The sequence below is a fragment of the Diabrotica virgifera genome, chromosome 9 (assembly GCF_917563875.1).
Source record: "Diabrotica virgifera virgifera chromosome 9, PGI_DIABVI_V3a".
NCBI classification, from domain to species: Eukaryota; Metazoa; Arthropoda; class Insecta; order Coleoptera; family Chrysomelidae; genus Diabrotica; species Diabrotica virgifera.
This window is the reverse complement of record NC_065451.1, coordinates 202,907,714-202,923,355: the sequence shown is the minus strand read 5'-3', so window position 1 is coordinate 202,923,355 and position 15,642 is coordinate 202,907,714. Positions and strand designations below refer to the sequence as shown.

Sequence of the window (15,642 nt, the reverse complement as noted above, 5' to 3'; positions counted from 1 at the left end):
GTGTTGGTTTTCTATACACTTGAGTCTTATATCCAGTATCCTTCTTTGAGACTAAAACATCGAGGAAAGGCAAAGTGTTATTGTATTCCTTTTCCATTGTAAATTTTATTTTCTCTTCTTGATAGTTTATAATATCCAGGAATGTATCCAACAATTCTGATCTATGAGGCCATATTGAAAACACATCATCTACATATCTCCACCATACTGTGGGTTTTAAATTTTGTTTAGAAATAATATTAGTTTCGAAATCCTCCATAAATATATCAACCAATAATGGAGATAAAGAAGAGCCCATTGCTAGACCAAAATTTTGTTTATAGAACTCATTATTTAGTTGAAAATAGGTATTATTAGTACATAATGTCAATAACTCCATTATAGCTGATACATTTAGTCTTGTCCTAATTGTCAACGTATTATCATTCTCTAATTTCGTTTTGATTATGTTTAAAGTTTTATCTAATGGCACATTTGTAAATAAACTGTTCATGTCAAAACTTACTAAAATATTATTTGGATTAAATTCAATAGTTTTTCAATTTGTTTAAAAAAGTTTTGTATTTTTTATAAATGTGTCATCATTATTAGTAAATGGTTTTACATGGTTATGTTTAATAAAAATTTTGATAGTTCACTACAAGGAGAATTGATGGTACTACAAATGGGTCTAAGTGGTATGTTCGCTTTATGAATTTTCGGCACTCCATAAAAATGTGGTGTCTTACTGTAGTGAGGTGTCATTCATTTTCTTTGATAGTATGTTAGATCATTTTTAAATTTGAATAAAGTTCTATATATTTTGTTTTCCAGTGTCTTCGTTGAATCCTTCGTTAATTTGGTATAAGGTCCATTTTTAATGAGATCTGTAATTTTGTCTTGTAATAATATTCTTGAGTTGGGATTGATTTCATGTAATCGAATGAACTATCTTTTAGTAAAGTCGTCCCAGGAACGCAACTCATAAATATTGGCGATATCATTTTAAAGTCTTCTACTTTAAAATGTATAATATACGTTTGAATTGCCAATATAAATGAGTCAGATTAAATAAATTATTAGAAGAATTTTTTACTTAGCAACAACATTTTTGTTTATTTTAATAGTATTTTGTATTTTGACAACGAAACCCGATTTGGGCTTCGCAACGTTAATAAAATTATTTTTTCAATTTAATTGTGGCTTATTTCCCACTAAATAGTTAATCATGGGGAATAGTTAGAAGAGAGAATCTGTTTCCGAATTAAGAAATCCAAAGATTTTATTTTTAAATATTTATTTGATGTTTGAAAATGGAGTCGCTTGGGTTTCGCCGTTTCTTTAATAGAGGTCGCGAGTGCGTCTAAATGTTAATTATTTCCTTGTAATTGGCATACTTGGCAAATATGTCTAATTTCGATTCAAAGCATCATTACAAGCTCTCCTGAAGAGAACAAAAGTACGAAATGGTCCACAGAGAGATGGTAATGATCTCTGAATCGAAATTAAATATGCCTTTATCTACAATAAACTTTTTTCATAAATAGGTATCTGTCTTCTTCTTCTTCATGTGCCATCTCCTCTAAGAAGGTTGGCAACCATCACGGCAATTCGCACTTTCGATACCGCTGCTCTAAAGAGATCAGCAGAAGTGCAATTAAACCAAGCTCTCAAATTGTTTAACCAGGAGATGCGTCTTCTTCCGCGACTCCTTCTACCCTGTATTCTTCCTTGCATTATCAATTGTAACAACTTATAACGCTCGCCCCTCATAACATGTCCCAGATATTGCAGTTTTCTGACTTTAATTGTATTTAAAACCTCTTTATCTTTTCCCATTCTTCTCAACACCTCGATATTCGTGACTCTATCCACCCAACTTATTCTTAATATTCTTCTGTAGGCCCATAACTCGAAGGCTTCTAATCTGTCCGAAACATCCTTCTTTAATGTCCAAGCCTCCAACCCATAGAATAATACGGAGAACACGTAGCATCTCAGAAGTCTTATCTTTAAAGAAATTGTAATGTCCCTGCTACAGAGTACTTTTTTTAGTTTGTTGAAAGCATTTCTTGCCTGTCCTATTCTTGCTTTAATCTCTTCTGTGTACTCATTAGTTTCATTAATTATTGTACCCAAATATTTATATTTTTCAACCTTTTTAATTTGTTATCCATGTATTGTTATGCTTTCTTGGCGCTGTTGAACTTTTGTGATTACCATAAATTGTGTCTTTTTTGTGTTTAGGGACAGTCCGTTTTCTTGGCTGACTTCTACCACTCTGTCAACCATTTGTTGTAAATCGTCAAGACATTCGGCTAATAAAATAGTGTCGTCGGCAAACCGTATGTTATTGATTGGTCGACCATTTACTTTTATTCCCGTGGTTAGGTCTTCTAGTGCTTCCTGGATTATTTCCTCTGAATACAAATTGAACAAAGTAGGAGACAGGACACAGCCCTGTCTGACGCCCCTCTCAATACGTATTTCATTTGAAAAGGCGTTGTTCTCTTTTACCACAGCGATCTGATTATAATAGATAGCACTAATGATCCTGATGTCCCTCATATCTAAGTTTTTCTTTTCAAGTAATTCGATAAGGCGGTTATGTCTGACCTTATCGAAGGCTTTGTTGTAATCCAAGAAACACATATATACTGGCTGATTAACATCCATGCACCTTTGCACAAGTACATTTACAGCGAACAGGGCTTCCCTCGTTCCCATTGCATTTCTAAATCCAAATTGCGTGTCGCTTATGTCCTGCTCAAGTTTGTTATGTATTCTCCGGTGTATAATTTTTAAAAATATTTTGAGTGTATGACTCATTAAACTTATTATCCGGTGGTCTTGGCATTCTTTTGCATTTGGTTTTTTTTGGCAGTGTTATGAACGTTGACAGCAGCCAATCTCTGGGAATGATTCCTGTACTGTATATTGTATTAAATAAGTCGACCAATATTCCAATTTGCTGGTCCTCTATTAACCGTATTATGTCTACAGGTATTTGGTCAGGACCTGTTGCCTTGTTGTTCTTTGTTCGCTTTATCGGCTCTAGTACCTCATCTTCTGTTATGTCTGGGCCGTTGTCGAACTTTTCCTGCTCTAGTACTATTTCAGTCCGTTCGTCTTTAAATAGCTCTTGAATATATTCCTGCCATCTTTTAAGCCTTTCACCGACGTCTATAATTATTTTTCCGTTTTTATCCAGGTATCTGTAATAGTATCTATAATAATCTTATGATTACATTTTTACGAGTTAATGATTAAAAACTAGTGATACGCAGATTTATTTATTTTGCATAGAAATATATTAGACTATAAATAAAGACTTTTATTATGGCTATAGATTTTTTTACATTAATTTATTATTGACATTTTAAATGAAAAGTTTATTGCTATTTATTTCGATTTTAATTTATTTACTCCTTTATAGTAAAATTTGTTGTGAAACATGAAGTTGTTATAAAAAGTTCAGTTTTTTGTATTATCATGCTTAAAAATTATTTCTTGTAACAAAATGTTTGTTGGAAGTGTTTTTTGATTCAGAGGATGTATTTCTTTATTGAGAATACCTGCACAAATTAATATTGTTTCTATATTGACACTTTTACCTAGGAATTGGGTATGTATTAAATCATTTTCTTTTCTAGAGCTTTAGTAAGTATATCAAATGTGAACTCCTTTTCTTTTACATATTTCGTAGATTTTTCAGAACAAGACGTATTAATATTATGTTGAGAAGTCTCAGAAACTGGATTATTAGGATTAGAAGATATTTTGATAAGGGAACAATGCACTGGATCAAAATTTTTCTCATCCTGGAGCCTTGCCATCTTTAAGTTATAAACTAGAACAGCTTTTTGAATATCAATCTCATAAAGAAGTTGCTTGATATCAGGATCTGATATCTTGGCTTTAATAATTTCGATTTCTTTAGTTGAGTTATCAATAATTTCTTCCAAATCCTTGTATAATTTACCTTTAGATTTTTCTAATTCGCTGATCATCTGCTCTAGAGATAGGGAATTGTCTGTATAAGTAGACTGTTGTTCATTTGGAGACATAATGGAGTTACTGGAGACTCCATCATGCATTACCTTGGTAGTATCTAGATTTGAACCAGTAGTTGTTTTGTTTGATCTTAACATCTCGCTTGATCCATTCTTCTCTTCCACTTTCTTAACAATTATTTCTTCTCTGTGTTCAACTTCTGACAGTTGTTCTTTCAGCTTGGTACTAATAGCTGATAACACTGATTCTTTATCTTCAATCAACTTAATACGGCCCAAAAGAGATTTCTTGGTGGCTTCTAATTTATAAATGACGTCTTTAAGGATAGCGTCTTCTGTGCGCAGGCTCACAACTTCTTCTGTTTTTAATTGTATTTTTGTATGAGCTTCGTCTAGTTTATTACTCAATTTGGTGTGCTCTCTTTCTAGCTTCATTAAAATCAAATTCTTGTTACCTGAAAATGAAATATATCAAGATGACGGGAACAAATAAATACAGCAAATAAGTAGAGAAGAAGTAATGCAGGAGGTATTAAACATAAAAACAAGCAAAGTTGGAGAGCAGGATAACATAGACCCGGAAATGGCAAATACATGGGAGAAGAAGGGATAGCCTGGCTATGGAAAGTATACAAAAAGGCATGGAAAAAGCAACAAATCCCAAAAGACTGGCAAAATAACCTTAAATTACCAATATACTGAATATGTAGCTAAGTTAAACCCAAATCCGACACCAAAGTATATAAGGAAGAGGAGAAAGAAAAAAAGAAATGTTACCTTCATCTTTAGATAATACCAATGTCAGCAGCTCATCTAGTTCTTGTTTTTCTTTTTCTAAATCATCAACCGCTTTCTCTAAAGACTTTGTTTCGGTTTGTACCAACGAAAGTCTTTCTACTTCTTGACTTGCTACATTTTTCGTGGTGTCTAAAAGAGTCCTGAGTTTCTTGTTCTGATTTTCTAAGTGCTTGATGTGCTTTAGTATTTCTGAATTTTCTAGTTCCATGACAAAAAATACTTGTATGAAATTTTATGATCGTATTATGAAAAACCGAAATGTTTGATGGTGATTAAACGTCTGTCAAATCTTGTCATAATAAAATATTGACAATCACTTTAGTCATAAGATATTGGTGAAAGTAAATTCAAAATGTCGTTTTCTATAGAATAATTACATACTCTGTCAGTTGGTTCTTCACACCGTTATTATTTAGTTTGTGTTAATAGGGGTAATACGACCCGTATGCGCGCCAATGGAGAATGTAAAATTCTTAATTGTATATCAAACAATGCGCAATAACTACCTCTTAAAACATGCAAATTTCAATTGCATATCTCAACCGGTTTTAGAGCAATAAATAAATCGTCAGTTTGTAAGAAAAATTTCAACATCCCGTATCTCGGAAACGAGCATTTGCAGACATATGTTTATTATGTCATTATTTATATATATGCATTTGCAGACATATGTTTATTATATACTGTCATTATTTTTTCATGCAGAATTACCCCTTAACTTTTGCTGCACTTATTTAGACACACCCTGTATTGATGAAGAACATGGCTAGTTGTTAAAGTACCTAACTTTCTTATTATCCAACATAAGCAAATGAATCTTTCTTTCTCTCTTTCTGCCCTTCCTTACACCCTTTCAGGTGTCAGATTTGGGTTTAGTTTAGCTACACATTCACCCATCTCTTCCATTCTTTTCTGTCTTGTGCGTTTCATTTCTTCTAGCGTTTTCTGTTTAATTTTTCCTGCTTCTACTATTTACTGTATTCATTTTTTCCTCGGTCTGCCTTTTTTTTTTGTAATATTCCTTGTATCGTGAATTTTCCTTGTTAGTCTACTAGGTTTCATTCTCATCAGATGTCCATACCAGTTTAATTGTCTTTTTATTATTTTATTCATTATTGGTTCCTGTTTAGTTATCTCTCTTATTACCTCATTTCTTATTCTATCCCATTTGGTCTTTCCGGCTATAGCTCGTAAATGTTTTATCTCAATTGCATTTATCCTATGATATTATGCTTTTTCTGTAAAGTCTAATTTTCGCTCGTATACAGTATCGTCGGTATCACAATCGTATTATATATTTTAATTTTTGTCTCGTGAGACAATTCTTTTTTCCTCAGAACTGGCGCTAGTGCGTAGTACAGTTTGTTTGAAAGTTTTTGCATTTTTGTCACGAAATCTGCTATAAGGACTATGTCATCCGCATACAATAAGGCTTCTATTTTTATTGGCTGTAATCTTTGGTATCCTATTGTTGTCTGTATTTGGTTCGTTCTTTCTCCAGTGTTTCTAGTCAATTCATTCATGACTATTATGAATAGTAGCGTACTAAGACTGTCTCCTTGTTTGATACCTCTTTCCCAATTGAATTCTTTAGATCTTTCTCCTGCTATCTGTATACGTCCTTTTACTACTCTGTATATACTTTCAATTATTTTTATCAGTGTAATTGGTACTTTCATGTTCTGCAAGCATCTCCATATAATTTTTTCTTTCTATAGAGTCGAATGCTGCCCTTAGATCTATGAATGCTAGAATGAGCTTTCCCCCCGAGTCAATACTTCTTTCTATTATATTTCTAATGATGTAAATGTTATCGTTTGTCTGTCTTTCTGGTCTAAACGCTGCTTGTTCTTCTCCCAGTTCTTTTTCTACCTCTGGTCTTAGCCTCTTCTCTACTATTTTCATGTATATTTTAAAACATACCGATGATAAACATATTGCTCTATAATTTTCGCAGTTGACGTGTTCTCCCTTTTTGTATATTGGCACTATAAGGTTACTTTGCCAGTATTTTGGGATTTGCTGCTTTTCCCATGCCTCTTTGTATATTTTCAACAACCAGTTTATCCCTTCTTCTTCCATGTACTTGACCATTTCCGGGTCTATGTCATCATCCCCTCCAGCTTTACATATTTTTACGTTTGATACTTCCTGTATTACTTCTTTTCTACTTATTTGCTCTAATTCTTTGTTCTCGTTATCTTGATATGTTTCATTTCTATCATCTATTGTTTCATTTCTAAATTTGTTCATACTTTAGCTATCTGTTCTAGATTTGTTTGGATTTCGTTTGTTGTATCCCTTACGGCTGTTATTTCTTTGTTTTCCTTTCTTCATATGTCTGAAGCGAATGAATCAAAAAACAGAATGTTAAGAAAACCTGAGGCTATAGTTGGGTTTTAATTTCAGTATTTTATAAATGCTAGAATATTCCAAAGACATGGTGAACTTTAAGAACAACACAGTTTAATTGGTATACCCGGTATACAGTGACAATTTACCTGTCTAGCAACAATTTATTACAGCGATGTTGCTAAAGAATAAAGCTATAACATAAAAAAATCACTTAAATCGGACAACAGATTTAAGAAATTCGAGACATCAAAAATGACCCGTTTTTAAGATGGTGTGTTAATTTCTTGTAGTAATGTAGTTATTGTAAAATAAATATAGCAGATATTTATGTTGACCTTGCTCATCAGCTCAATAAATCATTCCATTTTATTGTTTCTCATAAAGAATTGGCACCGGAGATACTAAATAATTGATTAAAAATTGTATCGTTGTGGGAAAACAATTCCTAAATTCAAAAATGGCGACCAGAGTGCACGATAAATCCATAAGAGTCTAATACACACAATTAGTGATGGCTGGCCCGAAGCGGAACCACTAAAACTAGTACCGCGGCAGTACCCATGGAGCGTCAGTACCGTCCGAGAGGGTTCCCTTGTCTCGTGATGACCAGGGGGGACTCGCGCCATGGGAACATACGTGTCGGACGGTCCTCATCAGACCATATTATGTCTTCGGGTCCTCTGGTACTATCACACCCCCACCTTTTTGCATGGATCGCCAGTGGGAATTTACGTCTCATGTTCGAATTATCTGGTTGGCATTCAAAGCGAGGAGATAAATAAAAAACAATGCAATGCGGTTGCTGATTCGATCAAAACAAAGAATGCGATGGACAAACGTTTGCCGCAAAATATTGATAGATGTAATCCAGACGACAGCTTCGCTTTTTGTTGGATGTATAAAAAAATAAATAAGCATACATTTACTCAACAAATACTCTATCTAATAAATAAGATTAATAAAGCTAAATTTATGCTTATTTATAACTAAAAAAGTCTTAGCTAACATCTTACTTATACAATGTGTTCCAACGGAAATTTGACCCCCACCCTCAGAAATCAAGAGTTTCTTCACAATTTAAAAAAAACAGGTCAATTTGTATTGGAAGGTATGCAAAATTCATGCCATCAAATGTAACCCCCTACTGCCCCGAATCAACCTCCAGTTTTTTTTTAAATAGCAATTGTAGTCAGGGCCGCGCCGTCCATAAGGGCGGAGAGGGGCGGCGGCCCCCGTCGCCGAACCAAAAAGGCACCGGCCGGCAGGTGCCGAAAAAAAATTTGACAATGCCGAAATTACCAGAAATATTATTAATATTTTATTATCTTATAAAATTTAAAATTTACCAATCGTAGGTAGATATAAAAATAGCAGTTATTATTACTTTGATCTCCTAACTAAAAGTGTACGAACCGTTATTTCTCTCATTGAACTGAACTATTACTCCATTCACTCACAGTAAAATATTGCAAAACCTCTGAATTTTAAAGAAAAGCTTGGATTAACATGAAATTTGGCATACACATAGTGATGAAAATGATATTGTGTCAACGTGTGCTTTTTCCCTAGGGGAGTACCACTCCTTCAGGGGGGTGAATAAATATACGTTCAAAATAAGTCCGGAAGTGGATAAACTGACGAATTTTAAGTAACGATAAAGTTAAGCTGTTCTCTAAAGTTTTTATATTACTTAAGTCAATATCTACTTTTCGAGTTATTTACGAGTGAATAGGTTCATTTTTCAACAAAAAAAAACACGTTTTTAGACCGTTTTTCGCAAATAACTCAAAAAGTAAGTATTTTATCGAAAATAGATTCTTAAAAAGAGTTTTGAAAAAAAGGCATTTCCTTAAAAATTTCAAATTATTTTTTTTTATTTAAAACCAATTTTTTTCAAAAATAAGCACTTTGAAATGGTGAAACTTCCAGATCATATAAATATACAAAGTGAAGTAAATTGTAAAGCTGTAACGATTAATTTCATTTGGGATGCTAAATTAAGAGGAGATTTTTACGATGTTTTTTTACCAAAAAAAGGGACCAACTTTATTTTCAGGGTTACTGGCTTACTTTTGCTACTAGAAACTTTTTGAAAAAAAAAACAAAACTAAAGCTTTTTCTAAAGACTTTAAAAAAGTTATAAACGAGTTTTGCCGGAAAAGTGCTTCATTTTTGGATTATTTCACGTTGAAATGTTCGACTTGGAATTTGACGAATAAGAACCCACTTTTCTCGAGCTACAACTCTTCCTCTATTAGATCTACCGACTTCATACGTGCACAAGTTTTTTTAAATTGTTTTATAAGCTATATTTTCGCTAACATCTATTTCAAAAATATACACACTTTTTATGTTATTTGCGAAAAACCGTCTAAAACCGTCGTTTTTAAATAGTTGAAAGACTGATAGATTTGTACACACTTGAATGAACGAAGGAAGTGAAAGAAGTATATTAAAGTGTGTAAATGTATTTATTTCCTTAGCTAAGCGCTTTCGACTGAAAAGTCATCTTCAGAGCTAATGGTCAAGGTATAAAAAGTAACGGCTACTACGGTTTGTATGTGTTTGCATCTCATTAAGAAATTTGGAAAATTTGGTCAGTTGTGCAACTCCGGACGATGAAAATTAGTTTAGTTTTTAGTAGTTCTTGTAAAACATTAATATTTTAAAAAAATTTTAATGTTTTACAAGTACTACTAAAAATTAAACTAATTTTCACCGTCCGGAGTTGCACAACTGACCAAATTTTCCAAATTTCTTAATGAGATTCAAACACATACAAAACGAAGTAGCCGGTACATTTTATACCTTGACCATTAGCTCTGAAGATGACTTTTGAGTCGAAAGCGCTTAGCTAAGGAAATAAATACATTTACACACTTTAATATACTTCTTTCACTTCCTTCGTCGTTTTTAAGTTGAAAAATAAACATATTAACTCACAAATAACTCAAAAAATATTGACTTAGTGAAAAAACTGTATATGGAACAAAAGTTGCTTAGAGTTAGTAAGTTTATCCACTTCCGGACTTAGTTTTATCGTATATTTTTCATCCCCGACGACGCAATATAAATTTTTTTTTGTTGTAAATTAGCTATGCGTATGCCAAATTTCATATCAATCCAAGCAGTTCTTTAAAATACGGAGCAAAAAAGTGAGCAAATGGACTATAATAATAATTACATATTTATTTGTTCTCTGATAATATAGGTAATCGTTGTTTTTTGGAAATATTTATAGTATTCATAATAACTTATTAGTATATTACATTCCTGCTGCTCAAAATCTAAGAGCAGAAAAAACAGAGGATACTCAGAGGGCCATGCTAACAATCACAAGGAGAGCAGAATACCAAATAATATCAGACAAAGAACAAAAATCAAAGATATAGTAGAACATGTAGCAAAAAAGAAGTGGAGATGTGCAGGTCGTGGCAAAAACACCGAACAACAGCTAGACTAGAAGATTATTGGAATAGCAACAGCGGGTGGACAATAGGATAAACGAAGCAGAGATTGATGTAAAGAGAACTGACGGGAACTGGATAGCTGGTAGCTCAAGATAGGGAGACATGGAGAAACTTAGAAGAGGCCTATGTTCAACAGTGGACGATAACGGTTAGATTATGATTCGGTTTGTAGGTATACCGTATAACGATTCACTAAGCTACAAAAAACTACTTACAAAGGAAGGAAAAAAAGAGCGCCTAAAATTACTTGCCCCGGGGCGCTTGAAAGCCTTGGCGCGGCCCTGATTGTAGTCGAGTGACACATCTATTGGAAGGTACTTTTTTTCTCTACACGACCCTATATTTTTTTAATTTGCGGAATAACTAAAGATGATTTTGGATGAACTAATTTATAATAAAGGACCTCGCAACACTCCTTATGGAAAATTGGTCCCGGTCAAAGTTAAGTCCAAAACTATCTTCAAATATAATACGTAAATTAAAAAAAAAATACAGTGTCGTGTTGAGAAAAAAATTACCTTTCAAATGATGTGCCACTCGACCACACCTGCTATTTAAAAAAACTGGGGGTTGATCTGGGTCAGTAGGAGGTTGCATTTGAGGGCATGAATTTTGCTTGAAAATTAGTGCCAATCTCAATATAAACTGATGTGTTTCTTTTAAATTTGAAGAAGCTCTTGGTTACTGGGGGGGAGGGGGTAAAATTTTCGTTGTTACAGACTGTATCTCTTGCCATTACTTTGGAGGACATGAAAGGAGCCTCCACGTAAATTGTGATCACTTGTGAAAACAATCAGGTGTCCCCTGGAAACTAGTAATGTCAGCTAATCCTTTCAACACCAGTGCACCAACAACACAGATGCAATCGGAATCAAAACGGTCTTTATCAAGGCCATTTTTGATGACGACCTCAATTAATATTGAAGAATTATCAGCAAATAAAGAAGATCTATTGTCTGATATGTGCAGAGAACATGGTGTCGATGTTCTACTGATTCAAGAAACCCATAGAGGTACTGCAAGCCGCAGACCAAGGATTCGGGGTATGGAGCTTATACTGGAGAGACCAAACGACCAATATGGTAGCGCAGTCTTCGTCAGACCAGATATCAACGTAGCTTCTACATCTCTAACAGATCAAAATGACATCGAGATCCTCACAGTGGACATAATCTCTGTCAGTAACGTCAATCTACAAACCACCAAACGCTGCTTTGCTTTTGAGGAACCGAATAACTTTCAATCACAGCAAATCAAATTCGTATAGGTGACTTCAACTGTCACAGTGTCGCGTGGGGTTATAACGAAAACGGCGAAGAACTAGAAAAATGGACTGAAAGCATGAACCTAAAACTTATTCACGATCCAAAGCAGCCTGCGTCGTTCAACAGTGGAAGATGGCGCAGAGGTTCCAACCCAGACAATATATTTGTCAGCAACAGAATTGGAGACCAGGTGACAAAAATCGTTGGAAGCGCCCTCTCAAAGACACGGCACAAACTAATAATTTATCTTTCCAAAGCGGCAATCAGATACGAAATTGTTTCTTTCAAGAGAAGGTTCAACTTTACTAAAGCAAAATGGGAAAATTCTCTAAAGCATTGGATTAAGAAGTTTCTCAGCTAGGATCTTGCACTGATGCATACGATAAATTTGTAGAAATCGTAAAGCAAGTATCACGGAAACATATCCCTAGAGGTTATGGAACTGAGTATAAAAAATCTAAACCCCTACTTAAAAGATATGAACAACTATATGAAGAAGACCCATTCTCGGAAGCAATATTATAGGCTGGGGAGTAAATGTTACATGCGATATCCGCCAATAGAACGGAAAGGTGGTGCAAGCTGGTCACGAGTCTGGACATGAAACAAAACAGCAAACGTGCCTGGAAGCTAATCCGGAATCTTGGCAACGATCCCGCTGCCCGGGCAGTCAACCTGACAGAAGTCACACCCGATCAGATAGCCCATCGTCTTCTAATGAACGGTAAGACGACATCAAGAAAAGAACAAGGTGAGAGCTCAACGGAATATCGACGAAGAAAGAGATGTTCTAGGTACCTCTTTTTGTCTAGAGGAGATGAGAGGCGCGATCCACCAAATGAAAGATAATACAGCGGCTGGTCTGGACGATATACGAACAGAACAAATAAAGAACTTTGGACTAAAATCCGTAGAGTGGCTCGTAAAAATGATGAATTGCTGCATCCGTACATTACAAATTCCTAAAATCTGAAGTAAAGCTAGAGTGGTTGCCCTCTTAAAACCAGGGAAGGATCCGGCGGATACAAAGGGTTTTAGACCTGTCTCTCTTTTGTATCACCTTTTTAAGGTATTTGAAAGAATTATACTGAACCGGATTGCTGAATCTGTGAGTCAAGTTCTTAATCTTACCCAACATATTGAAGATGGTTTTGAACGGAAAGAAATAACAGAAGTAGCGTTCATAGACCTAACTGCCGCCTATGGCACAGTTAACCATCAACGGCTATTCGCAAAACTCTACGAAACTACAAAGAATTTCCGACTAACAAGGTTAGTGAAACATCTCCAGAATACACGCTTCTACGTAACGCTCCAGTCAAAGAACAGTCGGTGGAGGGACCAAAAAAATGGGCTCCCACAGGGAAGTGTCCTCGCGCCGATTCTATACAACATATACACCCACGACCAACCCATACATCAACGAACAAGGCAATTTATTTACGCTGATGATACGGCTGTGGCAGCTCAGGGAAGAACCTTCAATGAAGTCGAAGTGAAACTGACTGATGCCCTGGGAGACTTAGCTCTATACTACGATGAAAACCATCTGAAGCCCAATCCCACAAAAACCCAGGTATGTGCTGTCCACCGTAGACACAAGCATGCCCGGAGGCCGCTGGAGGTGGAATGGCGTGGTCAGATGCTGGAACAAACCGCCTTGAGCTCGAAGCTCGGCTCTTCGAACGAGCCGAGTCTCGAGCCAAGCCGAGCTAAGCTGGAGCTTGTGACCATCCCTATTTGTAACCATGGAAGGAGGAGCATTCAATGATAGGTTTATTTCATTGTTGTAATACATCTTATGGTCACGTTGGCTGGAGTCTTCTGATTGCTGGTTTATTCTGGTAGAGATGTTCAATCAGTTCAATGTCGTGGTTTATTATTCGGTTTTCATGGTTATCGCCTATCAGCTGTATTTCATCTCTTACAAAGGGAATATTCAGATCATTGTGAATCTTGAGATTACTGACATACCAAAGTGTGTTGTAAATAGTGTTGTAAGTAAGACTATAGCTTTATGGGGAAGATATATGTTAATACTTCTCCTGTTATTAATTCGTACCTAGGTGCTTTACGTAGGTTTAGTTGCTGTATCTGGTTTTTAACTTCGTTTGGAGAGAGTGCTTTTATCGGAGGATATAAGTGGCAGGGTTAATCGTATCGTTTATCTAAGTAGTCCTCTGTAGTTCTAGGATCAGCTTTAAACACGTCAGCTAAGTGAACTGCTGGAGTTTCAACTTTTTCTTTATCAGATCGTGTCCATGCGTTGTTTGATAGTCGTAGAGGAAGGACTCTTTAGCTTTTTGGTTGCTCTCCATAGAGTGTCATTGTTTGGAGAACTCTATAGCGTCAGTACAACGTCGTTATAACATTGTCATAGCAGTAATTATTGGTAATAAGAAGAAACTTCAGTTTTTCTTGCACGTAAAATGGGCACTGTCAGCTTCCAACTCACATAGTCCTACTACATAAATAAGAAAAATATCTTTTAAAATGGACATCACTTCCCACACTTGCAACCGAGTTATAAATATGACGGCTTCTACAATTTAGTAGTCCGTTTGAGTTGAAGTTGGAGCTTTTAATAAAAGTACATGTAATTTAGTATATAAAGGATTACTACACGCGATAAGCAATGCTAAATCCATAAATTAACGTTAACAGATACCTCTGCGATGCAAATACCAACTATTAATTGACTGCTATCAAGAAATATCGTGTATTTCAAGATAAAACAAGATTATGGGTATAATATGTTGTCGAGTTGGCATTAGTGAGTGTTAGTATTGTTAAATTATTAACTTTATTGTTTAGTTAACTGCTGGTGGAATGCAAATAAATATTATTTTAAATAAAAGCATATGTTGGAGTATTCTAGTACATATTACAATCTGATCAAATATTTCTTAATTTAAAGACTTAAATTAAAAATATTTTTAAATCCTGCAGCTGGCATTCTAATCTCATCATCACCATCATCATCATTCTCCATAAGTTTCTATCTTAGTCATATCAATATTAATCCCCTTTACCGACATGTCCTGTCCAAGAGTCTCTCACTAGGTCGTCTTTGATCTTCCTCTCCCAGTCCTTCTAGGGACTCACATTTCAGCAATTCTTCATATTCTCTCATTCTGGCATCAATTGATGCCGCCGAGATACTTCCCATAATATACTCATTTTTAATTTTATTCTTTTTCTAACCCCACCCATTTATCTAAGGACTTTCATTTCCGCCACATTCATTCTTTGTTACTCTTTCTTTTAAACTGTCCAACATTCAGTTCCGTACATCATAACCGGTCTTATGGCTGTTTTGTAGAATTTTCACTTCAGCTTCATTGGAATTTTTCTATCACACAACACACCACTCGCTTCCTTCCACTTCATCAATCAAGCCCTGATTGCCATTGATCCACAGTACCGCTTTTTGGTACTGTGGATCGGTACTGTGGATCATCAACCACCCAAGACACACGATTATACCGTGCCAAATGAGTCGCCCAATGGTTCTCTCACACAAGTAGAAGTAGCAGCTTCAAATCATGCTGAAGTTAGTGGCCTTGATGGTGGAGCTGGTCCAAGTTAAGCTTTCATCTCGCCTGAAGATTTTCGTGGTTATCCAAAAGCAGGAAAAATAAAAAACTGATCAAAAGTTGAGGAAGAAGAAATTTTCAAGAAATGAAAACCATTGAAGAAAAGAAGAAGCCGGTTCCATTTTCCACGAAGAAGGCAGCAAAAATGAAGTTCTTTAGGTCCAAC

At 35.1% G+C, this 15,642-nt stretch overlaps 2 protein-coding genes across 3 annotated transcripts in view; one reads left to right on the top strand and one right to left on the bottom strand.

Moving 5' to 3' along the window:
- Nucleotides 1–15,642, top strand: part of LOC114330496 (BTB/POZ domain-containing protein Tiwaz) — a 140,217-nt gene that overhangs the window by 97,805 nt on the left and 26,770 nt on the right. The gene's annotated exons all lie outside the window — the stretch shown is intronic.
- LOC114330495 (girdin-like) lies at nucleotides 3,364–5,091 on the bottom strand. Its single transcript, XM_028279838.2, has 2 exons — nucleotides 4,770–5,091; nucleotides 3,364–4,447 (listed from the first exon to the last, which is right to left on the bottom strand). The coding sequence occupies exons 1-2, from the start codon at nucleotides 4,996–4,998 to the stop codon at nucleotides 3,612–3,614; spliced, it is 1,065 nt and encodes a 354-aa protein (XP_028135639.1). The 5' UTR covers nucleotides 4,999–5,091; the 3' UTR covers nucleotides 3,364–3,611.

Bases quoted from the DNA above. Each gene is read 5' to 3' on its own strand.
- LOC114330495 (XM_028279838.2), bottom strand. From the start codon at position 4,998: ATGGAACTAGAAAATTCAGAAATACTAAAGCACATCAAGCACTTAGAA. The intron at 4,448-4,769 runs GTAACATTTCTT...TTTCATTTTCAG, and splicing joins GGTATTATCTAAAGATGAAG to GTAACAAGAATTTGATTTTA.